The 12,048-nt window shown below is 43.6% G+C and overlaps 1 protein-coding gene across 1 annotated transcript in view; it reads left to right on the top strand.

The window, feature by feature from the left end:
• dock4b (dedicator of cytokinesis 4b) overlaps positions 1-12,048 on the top strand; it is a 112,068-nt gene that overhangs the window by 53,690 nt on the left and 46,330 nt on the right. The window contains exons 13-18 of the mRNA XM_041963654.1: positions 2,949-3,074; positions 5,575-5,699; positions 6,297-6,459; positions 8,851-8,957; positions 10,516-10,669; positions 11,911-12,008. Coding sequence (XP_041819588.1) covers positions 2,949-3,074; positions 5,575-5,699; positions 6,297-6,459; positions 8,851-8,957; positions 10,516-10,669; positions 11,911-12,008 — 773 coding nt within the window. The remainder of the gene's footprint in view (positions 1-2,948; positions 3,075-5,574; positions 5,700-6,296; positions 6,460-8,850; positions 8,958-10,515; positions 10,670-11,910; positions 12,009-12,048) is intronic.

The raw sequence follows: 12,048 nt of genomic DNA, 5'->3' as shown, positions 1-12,048 counted from the left end.
AAGTCAGTTGCTCCCAAAGGGAAATTATTCTGCACGCTGTAGAGAATATTTCATCTTTAGCAAACAGGGTCGGTGCCTCTTCTCCAGTTTGTCCCTGTAAGAATGTCCGCGCAGGAGTTATGGAACACCATGCATAATTTAAGGGCCGCAATTTATTACACTTAGTGTCAGGAGGGCAATTAAAACAAGTGTGCAGCAGAGTGAGATAACGTCATGTGCATTTGCGTGCGTACTGTATGTGTGCATGTTTAAATATGTGTGCACTTATGCGATCGTTGCGTGCGTACTGTATGTGTGTCTGACGTTGTTTCGCTGTGTGGTTCTCCCTTTAAACAGACCTGGCAGCGTGCCAGAAGTCTCTTATTAGCAGCCAATTAGCAGGGTAGAGATGAATGCACTGCTCTTAAAGTATAAAGAACACTGGGCTGTTTTGGTAATAAAGAGGCAGAGAGGGTGGAGGTCCAGGTGGAGAGACGGTTATTTTGTTCACATGTAGCCTAATGACTATCTCATTTTTCTTCACCTGTGTGTTTCAGGGTCACAGGGGGCTTTTAGGGGTAATCAGATTCGAAAGATGAGAGAGGGGCCTGATGGGAGGAGACGGTGCTTTTGTTTACATGCAACCCACTGCTCCATAAAAGGGATTTCATAAGAATCTGGCGCTGTGTGAGTCAGGTCAGGTAGATAATTCAGCTCCCACCTCCGTGCGAGCGTAGGCAGTGACAGAAGAGGCTGCGACAACTGCACTGTTTTGTTTTGGAGTTTGTGTTTTTCTCTTGTTTTGTTGAGTTTGTGCAGAGGCAGGCCGGGTGGGCTGAGGGCAGCCGAGGTTCAGGGTGTTTTTGTCAACGTCAGCTGCATATACCAGGCAGAATAGTAATGAAGCTGGTTTGCCTAATTGTAGCCCTGCAGTAGCTTTTAGAGCCTGTCTCGGTGTGTGTGTGTGTGTGTGTGTGTGTGTGCGTGCGTGCGTGCGTGCGTGCGTGCGTGCGTGCGTGTGTGTGTGTGTGTTCGTGTATATGTGTATAAAGCCGAAGGCTTGATCCACGTTATGGGGCGGGCAGATTAGGCCCTGCTGGAAAAAAATCTCCCCTGAACCTAATGGGACTCTCCTTTCATATCCCACCAGGCCTTTGTGCCAGGTTGAGCACACTGTTGATGTACTGTGTGTGTTACCTTTGAATTATTTAGACAAGATGACTGTTGTGTAGTGTGTCTGTCACCCCTCATGCCCTATGTGTGTGTGTTTGTTTGAGTCTTGGGAGATGTGGCCAAACACAGTTACTACACATGTGGTCTAAATTTTTGATTGGTTCTACCAAAAAAAAGAAATGTTATTTAAACTTTACAGTGACTACAAAATAGAGGCTAAAATGAAGCCAAGTCGCAGTAATTTACACTGTGTAGTAACTGCGTTCTCGGTTGGTATTGCTGCCAATACTGTAGTAAACTGCAGAGAAACAACCAACTACACAGCTAAAGCAAGAGCGCTATATCAAGTGAAAGCTAGCTACTGAGCTAGCCTTAGCTGAGCCTAAACGTAAAATTCTGTTTTTCCTCGCTGTTGTCTGTAATTGAAAGATATCCTCTTCAGTTAAACGATATCTTGGTAATTCAGTTTGTTTTTTCCACACAAGCAAATAAGGCAGCAGCTAAATCCCATCATGGCATCCAAAAAAACCAGCTAAACTCCTGCTAAAAGGTAGCTATCTTAACGTTAGCATGGTAGCAGTAACCCCAGTCTGAGACTCTTGTGGATTTCATGTGATTTGGAGTGTCTAAACTACCTTTAAATCACATATTTAATTATTTTAAGTGTAAATGTATTAATATATGTTCATATATATAATGTATAATATATTGATTTATATGTAGATATTGCTAATAGACAGACAGACGGCTAGAAAAACTGAGATGTAGTTAATTCCCATGAACTATGGGACGTCAATCATCAAAATAAGGTTTATTTTCTTGAACAAAGTTGTTAAAAGGCTAAAATAATGCAGTTTGTTCGCAGATTCTTTATTTTCCACTCTGAGCCTCATATTTGCATTTTTGTTTATGAAGTATTCAGGTTGTCTGTCCTTTTTGGGGCAAAATAATCAGCCTAAAAAGGCACAAAATTAAGGCTTTACAACCTTTTTCCGATACACAATTTGATGGGTAGCCTTTAAACCCTTTTTTCCCCTCAGCCTCGCTGCCTTGTACTGCTCTGTGCCTTTGCAATGCAGCATATTTTGGCATATTGCTAGCAGGTTTGCAAACAAGTCACGTCGCTTAGCTGACGCCCTGTGACTGAAACCTCTTGCAGCTAATGAACCATTTCACCACTGCCTCCCAACTTTCTTGAAAAAATCTGCAACAATAATAACAATCATCATCATCATCTTGTCTCTTGCACACTCCCTTACCATTAAGCTGTTTGTGCATCTGCCTCTCATCGTCGTGAGCGCGGACAGGTACATACACACACAGTAAAGATGAAGCATTTTGAGCTCTAAATACAAGTCAGTGCTTTAATTTCGCTGTGCTGACATTTGGAGTTATTGCATAAGGATATTGATTTGAGACGACAGCCTTCATGTAGGATTTCCTGTTAATAATAAAGTGCTGGGGGTGACTCACAGAGTGTTTGCATTTTGTTTATGTATGTGGAGGTGTATGCTTGGGTTCCATACACACAGTCTTGCTGTTGGCAGGTATAACTATAGTTCTGCGGTTCTCCAGTCCATGCAGCTGCAATAAAACTGAAAATATGACCCTGTGAATATTATTTTTCTGAGCTCACAGTACCAGATTGTTTATAGTGTTCGGAATAGGGATATGATATATTTAGAACTTTTTATTGAGTGGCTTTGGGAAGGGATGAGGGAGGGAAAATCCAGGCCATGTCGTGGCTGTATTCAATGATATATTCAGATTTTGAATTTGGTATTGCTTTTTCTTAGGTCTGGCAGTGGCTCTCCAGCTTCTCCACGGGGACATAGAGCAGCTGAGACGAGAGTACATGGTCCTCTTTACTCGGGGTGTGTCCATCACCAGGAAACTGGGCTTCTCTGATGTCATCATGCCAGGTAGGACACCACAAGCACACTCACATGCACAGGTAACAGGGTGCCCGGTTGATTTTCAGCCATTACCGTCCTTCAGTATGCTCAAGAGCTTGACCAATCCAGTTGGTTTTTGATCATCATGGATGTCAGCTGGCTTTGCTATTGCTCAACATGCACAACTCTGCATTTTATTCCTCCACACTGCTAAGTTAAGAAGCTAGCTTGCTAGCTAGCTTTAGATTTGATAACATCGAGGCCATGTTGAGTTGATTTTATGACTCCTGGCTGCATTAAATGAATAGAAGACCCAATCAAATGAGAAATTTAACTTCCAGGAAAACAGAATATCTTGAGTGGTAATCTCATTGTGCACTGGTAACAAAATTCTCAATCCTTCCGCAATCCTGCCCTTCTAGTTATAATATATATTTTTTTCCCCCAACTGATTCCCCAAACTGATACCCCCAGATTTATTTGTCCCTGATTTTCTGTTGAAGTTACAAAGGCCCCAGCTGCAGCTTGGGCCTTACCTAGTCCTTCGCATATTTATTCCCCATAAACTCCTGTTACTGCTGCTGGAGACATAAAACATATCATTTTCTATGCATGAGATGGGTATACCCAGGAAAGACTTAGCAGGCAGCAGGTGTAAAGATACTGTAATAAACTGGTGATTCAGACTTTTGTGTGATATCAATCAGTAAGACTAATAAAACATTGATTTCTATGTAAAATGTCAGTTACAGCTTTTGAGGCCATAAACTTAATATTGTCTTTCTTTTTGTGTGATACTTTGGTCTGCTGTCTATTGTAGTTGCCTTGGGAACACTTGACATCCCTACCTGCTGTATTACATGAGGCTGATATTTGAATTCCACCTAAGGGCGCCCTCAGAAAGATGAAATATTCAGGCTGTTTCAGGTAGATAGGCATCACTTAGATAGCTGCTTCACTAAATGACACAGACACCCCGCCGAGACCCTCAGGCATTAGCTGGATGGGGTCTAGTTGCCGTGGTAACAAATGTACAACCGCTTGAATGTAAGATGGAATGGGCGAAGAAAAAAATGCACATGTTTATATTTACATATGTGAAAAGAGTGCGGGAGGGAAGGCGTCTGAATTAGCTTTCTGACTCTTTGTCTGCTCATTCATTTATGAGATCTGGATGTCGGGGGACTTTTTTTTTTGTATCCACAGAAGAGCTGTTCTTTTAAATAAGTGAGGTGTGCTGTCTGGTCACACAGATAAAGTGGAACCACAGACTTTGGGTCCCCCAGCGCCTCACTAACACAGATTTATGTTCCACTGTCTCTTTCTTTGTCTTTGTCTGACTACAAACCCTTAACGCTGAGTGCTCTCACCCTTTCCGCCTGTGTAAGTCTGCCCTTGGGCTTAGGAAACTGTCTCTCCCTCTTTTTCTGTCTCTCTTTTCTCGATTTGTATCCGACTGGATCGCTCTCTCCTCATTTTCTTTCTTCAGCTGCTCTAGCCCCACCCTCTCCACTTCCCTTTTTCCTATTGTACATTAAGAAACTGCCCTCGAGTATGTCTGCCTTCCTGCGCTCTTTGAGTGTGTGTGTGTGTGTGTGTGTGTAAGAAGCGGGTGTACAGTATGGGTGTATATAGAATGGCTTGCTTTGCCATGGTTACTGTTGTTAAGCGCAGAAAATCAATGTTGACCCTAGAGATAGAGATATGATGAGAGCACACACACACTCAGAGAGGTTATATAGGGAACCTATTTCGCAATGTGTCTGACCACAGCTCGGCTGCAGAGGAAATGGGCCAATCCCCCCTTCTTACCCAGAGCGCTTTGCACCATTTTGACTTCCCCTGCAGAAGGAAATAAATGTGTGCCTGGCCCAGTCATTGTACACTCAGCTGCAGTTCTAACAAAAAAAAACATGTAGAATATTACTTCCTGGGATTATTTTTACTTTAGTGCTTTGGCAGATGGCAGCACAAGCCTGAAGGAAAGGCTGCGTTATAGGTTGGGATGTTTGTTTTCATGAATCACACTCTATTCATTGTTACCGCACTTTAATTTACCAGGTTATTCTACAACGAATGTGCAGGAAGGGACTGGATTTTATTCATTTTAAGGATTAATGGTTTTGATGCTTGTTTTGGCTCGTTGAAGTCTGTGACTCCTTGTTATCTTCACTACTATGTGTGACTTTATCACTGGGTATCGCCAACCTCACTGACTTTGATATGATGTGCAAGTGTCAAAAAAAAAATCATGGTTTAGGTTTAAGAAAATGGATTCAGGCTGCACAGTCTGCTTGCAGCTGATATTAAATCTTGTGTTCTCTGGTGGTCAAAGGTCACAGCTCAAGCTTACATTTCCCGTCAGCACAAAATCTATCATTATTTGCTGCTAATGTAGACGCTGTCCACCCCTGTCATGAAGCATTACGCTAAAAGTTGCCGTCAAGCTCCTGAGAGGCCATTAATAATGCTCGCTCATATGCATAATCAATGCTTTGTTGCCTCTTTTACCTTCCTGTTCCTGCAGGAGAGATGAGGAATGACCTTTACATCACACTGGAGAAAGGCGAGTTTGAAAAGGGAGGGAAGAGCGTAGCCAGGAATGTGGAGATCACCGTCTATGTGCTGGACATCGATGGACAGATCCTCAAGGTAAAAGCCCCAAAAAACTCAGTCGTTGCATCTCCGTTGCAAGAACCCTACTTGTCATTGAGAAAATACATAATTTTTAAGGACTACACACTGTATGAGAACACTAAATGCCTTATTTAAGTGCTTAGTTTACTCGTTGTTTTTCTCAGTAGGGGGTGTTTTATTTTGGAGCAAAACTCTTCATTTAAATATCGCTGACCCAGATGAGAGCTCGGTGTCTCTCCAGTGTGTTTCCCATTTCTGGTGCAGCGCTGTGACAGGCTGCCTCTGTGGTTTCCTGCGCTGCCTCGGCCTTGAACAGAAAATAGACTCAAATATAACCCTGCTGCCGCCGCACGGCACGCAACCCTCTAACACACATAAACACACACACATGTAAACCATGTCATTCTCACTTTATTGGCGTTCACGGTGCGTGGGCGGTTTTCAATACATTCCTATCTTTTCTGACTCATTAATCTATCGTGTCCCTCAAACCTGCCCGTTACCTCATCCTCAAGCCCGGCCTCTCATTTCCTGTCTTCACTTCCTGTTCTTTCTTTTGTTCTTCCCCTCCGCCTCTGCCTTTGCTCACTCTCCTCGCTCTCTGTCTTTCAGAGTCACGTGGCGGCTGGCTCTGGTGAACCGGGCGGAGATGAGTACCACTCCTTGGTGCTGTACCACAACAACAGCCCCCGCTGGGCTGAGCAGATCAAGCTGCCCATCCCGGTCGACATGTTCCGGGGGTCGCACGTCCGGTTTGAGTTCCGGCACTGCTCCAGTGAGTGGGAACACATCGTGGATAACCTTTATTTATGTAGAAGCGGTTAAGCGAGCGCACTTTTCTGGGCTTTCACACATTTCCAGGCACCGGCTGTGCACGTGTGAAAGCCAGAGGTGCTGGTTTCTTGTCAGTTGATCATCCAGGGGGGTTGAAGAGGTGTTGCTGTGGAGAGAGAAGAGCACAATAAGTGTTCACCTTCCTGCCCGCTTGAATCTACCAGCCCTCCAGCCTCAAGTCCCGAGGCGAGTGCCATCCGCAAATACACAACGTCCAAGTGTATAAGCGTGCATTTGTTTGAACATTTTTATAATGAGGCTAGTTTGTCCAAGTTCTCACCTAATGAGACAAAAGTTACTTACAACTAATTATGACCAAAATATTACTCTCACTCTCTCCCCCTCTCTCTGGGCTGCAGGGGGAAGGCAGAGTCTCCTCTCTCATAACAAGCTGATATTATTATGCCTTTTGCAGCCAAGCTGGGAGGCTGTGTGTCTGTGTGCAGTAGATACAGTCGCCTTATTACTGCTGGCAGTGCTGGCATTGCTACCCCAAGGGCTGCCTATTAAGAGCCCAATTTAAGCCTGTGGTGACACCCAAAAACTGAGCAGACCATAATACATGTAATAGTAGGGCTCTCAAACTCTGGGACAACCTGCTTGAATGAATATGATTCCCAGGCACTCTCATTTTCAATTAATTCAGAAGAGAAAGCTCATTTTTCACGAATTTGCTTTTAAATGCTATCTTGTTTTTGCACTCATTATGCAGGAGTGGTAATTGTTAATTTGTTTCTGGGGAGACCAGTGTTGTTCCTAAATGGTGCTAAAGGGGAGTGTAAGGACTTGTCTGCTGCAGCAGTGCAATACTTTGTTTTATTAGAGCTGCTTGTTTATTGATTATTTTAAAAAATTGAAGTGATTTGCAATAGAACTTGTACTTTGTTATGATAACGCTGCTGCTGCTGCTGTAGGAGCAGTTTCTTCTCTTACTAGACAGCATAAAGACACACAGTTTTTCCACGTTTACAGTTTAAATTTGTAATAAGCCCCCAAACCATTCACTTCCATTATAATAGCATAGTGTATTTGGTAGAGTGGTTTCAAGATATAACATACTTCACTCTATACCTGGTCTGCCGAGCTCCGACGGTACCAGCTAATCTTTCTTAATCTCCCCGTGCCCAAGGCCATGAGGTTTTATAGATGAGGAAAAATTCAGTTTTCATTCCTGAGTCTTGTAAGCAATAACTTTCCTGGTGTAAAAACCTAATCACAGCAAAGCAAGACAGGAAGAAAATCGCCGTGGAGCAGTACCGATTTTAAAAGTTCAACACAGTGCAACTTGTGCTTCTCCTGGGAGAGAGAGCACGCACGCGCGCGCGCTCACACACACACACACACACAAACAGAGGGCTGGTAGACGCTGCCTAAATGAATCACTGGTGTTGCAATGAAAGGGAAAAGAAACACTACATTTCTCACTTCCCGCTGTGCGCACATTAGCACTTTATTGCTAAAGCAGCAGATAAATCAGATTACATGTGTTCACAATGTAAATTATGCCCAGAGCTTTCAGAAAGCCTCTTAAAAACACAGCGGCCCACTTTAATCAGGCCCTTGAAGAGTAATTTAACAGAATCCAAATATGTTGTTGTTGCTTTGTGCCGGTTGGGTTGGGTACGTAGGGAGACTTGGCTTTCCGGCTATCAAACAGCTCCTCAGCTTTCGGATATGTTTTAGACGTGGTTCCCTGGCCAGCTTTGCAGTTTGCATTAAAAATATTGCAGTGACTGTTGTCTGGATCGAGTCAAAAAAGTGTAGGCAAACTGGCAGCCGGTTTTGGCTCATCTTTGCCCTGACTCACTGTAACTTGGGTGATGTTGTCTTGCTGTCTCTCTTTTTCTTTTTCTCCATAATCAAAGTTACTCTTTCACCCCGATGCTCTCAGGTACAGAAATTTGGCAGTGATTTATTTAACTGAACAACAGTGATGCTAAACCATGTTTTCCTGTGAAGGTACACCTGTATGTCTGGATTTAGTGCGTTATGTGCATCATGGAGGCCTAACAAACTTAACCTGCAAAGTTAACTTTTTAAAAGTGAAAGACTTGTTTGCATCCATGTCTTCTCCTCTGCCTCCTCTCCTCTTTCATTGTAATGCAAAACCATCAGCAGTGATGTGCAGTGTCACAAATGCTTCTCAGCTTTAGATTGCCATTTTAAGTAGAAAAAAACGCACTGAAGGCTGAGCGTCGGCTGCACTTGTTCACCTTATTCATAACATTGCATAACCGGTTTCATAATATGAGTTGTGTTTTGTTTATTTTCTCGCAGCCTGTGCTGGTGTGTTTTGGACTCAATATCATGTCCATGTGTTGTTGTTTGACAGCTAAAGACAAGGGAGAGAAGAAACTGTTTGGCTACTCCTTTGTTCCTCTGATGCAGGAGGATGGCAGGACTCTGCCAGATGGCACCCATGAGCTCATTATCCACAAGGTAATAACTGCGTACCCTCACCACCAAGGTCTCCACTGAACAACATGGCATCAAACCGGCCGTGTGTTGTGCAGGATATTCTTTGGCACCTGCACAGTATTTAATATTCACCTTGATGTGTAATCCCATCCAAGACTGAGGCTTATTTTGAATCAATCTATAGGAAGTGGTCATTTCAGTTTTCAATGCATTTTCACTTATTGTCAGAAATTTCTTATCATCTCAATAACAGGGGCTTGATCTGCTTCGTATGCTAATTGAAGCTGCTTGGCTTCCGCTCCTCGCACGACACGTTTGACGTGGCATTTAAAGTACAATTTAAAAACAAAAGATCTCAGTGAACAGAAAGATAAAAAGTTCATGGTCATCCTGTTCATTGGTAGATTGCAGCTCAGAGATTCTCTGAAGCGAAAGCACTCGCTGTTTTGCTTCACACAGGTGTCGCCAAGGCTACGGAGGGGATTACATACTGTATATGATTATGTGAATCATTCGCTCTGAATGGCAAAATGCGGTCATCCTGTTATCACACTGTTTGGTGCCACGGGCTGACAAACAGCTCACATCACTCCATTACAAGCTGACGAGCCAATGAGTAATGCCCACTTACGCAACACTGTCATGCTGTGGGGTTGATTTTAACTGCGAGCGAGCGCTAGTGGATGTGCGTTTGTGTAACGGTGCTCAACCGGTTGCACAAACAACATTTCCTTTGAGTCGACTCTGTCTCCATGTCCACTTTCTTAAGAGAGAGACTCGCACTCGTCTTTTCACACATTTCGGTTTTGACACATCAAAAGACTACAGCAAATAAAATGGCCAGCATCCCCAGTTAAGAGCTACTGCGAGACCGTCTCGGGTATAATTCAGAATAATTGCAGACTACATGCTTTTCCTCTGCTGCAGGCGAAGGGTGTGTGCATAAACCTCAGGCTCTTGCAAAGGATGGAAAAGCATGGAGTGCATTCATACATTTTATTGGAAGTGAGGCAAAAATGCAACCAAAAGCATGATTATTTATTTTACTGTTAGCCATGTAGTCTTTAAAACAAAAACTCCTGCTTTCATTGTCCTCTTTCTCTGTCTGGTGGCCAGATTTAGTCCAACCAGACGTCTCTAACCTGAGCATGCCAGTTCGAGAGGACAACTCTGGTAGCCTTGTGTGTGTGTTCCCACCGTTGCGAGGGGAAAAGGCCCACTCTAATGCCAGATGGAAGTTGCTGAAAAGCTCAATGAAACTGGCATGGCCTAGTTTCTGCTCAGACCCAAAATAGACACAGTAGAATCAGTACAAACTATGCGGTAGCTTCAGAGCTCGAGCGGCCTCAGCTGTGCATTAAGGCTGCACATGCCCAAAAATAACAACAGAGTTCTGTGATTGATTATCTTCAGCTTTACATGTGTCTCCATCCTGACTGATACACAGCCCACAGCCAATGAAATGTCTTAACAAATTGGCATGGAACTGGAGCAGAACTATCACATTCTTGCGCTCCTTTCCTAAAAATCTCCCGTGCCAGTTCACAAAATGTGTGCTTTTGTTCCTGTTTCTTTCCAGTGTGAGGAGAATACCAGCTTGGCAGACTGTTCGCGTTACCTGAAGCTGCCTTTCTCCAAAGCCAACCTCCCGTCCAACAACCAGACCCTGAAAGGCACCAAGGAGTCTTTCTGGATCACCAGCTTTCTCTGCTCCACCAAGCTCACACAGAACGGTAAACTCGACTCTGTGATTGACATTTTGGCCACTCGCCCGGTGACATGTTTTTGTTTTTTCTTTCTTTTTGTGGATGCTACGCTCCAACCCTTGTCACTTTTGTTATTGGAGTTCGTTTGTACCTTAATACACTACCTGGTCCTGTGCAGCTCAGTGGGCAGAAGACACAACCGTTAGCTGCCAAAGATAGCGATCGACACTTCACAAGAGGCTAACAAAACGGTTCAACACCGTATGTTTAAGAGAAAAAAAAAAACAGAGGGAGGGACAAGTGTGCAAGAGAGATAGTGACATCTCCATCCAAACCCTCCAAGTGTGTGAAAAAACCTGTGAATATGCAGGATGGTGGGAATAGCGTCCAGTTTGCATTGCTCACTAATGAGCTAATAAATCCTTACGCCCTCAGAAATCCGCATGCAGTGTGGGATTCAGGATTTTTTCAGCAGGTGTAGCTCGTCGCTGATATGTTTGCCCTCATTTATGCTGTAAACAATAGCAACAATAATCACATAAAGAGTGCAGCAAAGGAGACGTTTGTTTTTCTGCCCTGAGCCACTGATGCATTCCAGACTTCACCAGCCGCTGTCACGTTTTACCAGACACCACAAAAACAGTTTTCACACAAAAACACTGAATGATGAATGATTTTTTTTTTTACCTTGTTACGTTGATGGCAGAATATATAAGCATAAAAAGCTACAGGCACAATTTACCTGCAAAGGCTGTTAATTTCCCGAGTACATTTGACGTTGTCTGTGAATTGATTATAGAAGAAATGCACAGTTTCTGGTGACTAAGTATGCATGACAAATAGGTGCAGTCATGCACGCACACACACACACAAGACACAAAATTCACACATAAAGTTGCAAAAAAGACGTACTTCAGGTTGAACAGAATCCGAAGAGACAGCTAAAAGACTTTCTTCTCGAGCTTTATGTTTTATTCATGCGTATGTCTGGGGACCCCGGCTCAGGAAAATGACTTTTTATCTCCTTCATCCCATTGCACTTGAAAATGTCATCAGTTGTTTGGATTCGGAGGAGTTTTTGGGCCTGTAATTGAAGGGTGTGGTGATGTTTTGTGATCTGAGGTGCACACCGCTCTCATAATCCTGCGTTCCCTCACCAACAAACAAAAGATGCATCTTGTTCTTTTGTGCTTGTCATTTTTTTGTTCATATCTCCTTCATTTACTGTTGTATCTCTCTATGCCTCCCCCTTTTTGTCCTCTCTCCAGGTGACATGCTGGACCTGTTGAAGTGGCGAGCCCACCCTGAAAGGATCAACGACAGCCTCTCTAAGCTGAAGGAGATCGATGGCTCGGAGATTGTCAAAGTAGGCCCGCCATCAGATTCTCTGAATTGCTCCCACAAGC

The sequence above is a fragment of the Chelmon rostratus genome, chromosome 22 (assembly GCF_017976325.1).
Source record: "Chelmon rostratus isolate fCheRos1 chromosome 22, fCheRos1.pri, whole genome shotgun sequence".
Taxonomy (NCBI): Eukaryota; Metazoa; Chordata; class Actinopteri; order Chaetodontiformes; family Chaetodontidae; genus Chelmon; species Chelmon rostratus.
Note: the sequence above shows the minus strand (reverse complement) of the source record. Positions and strands in the feature narration are given on the sequence as shown.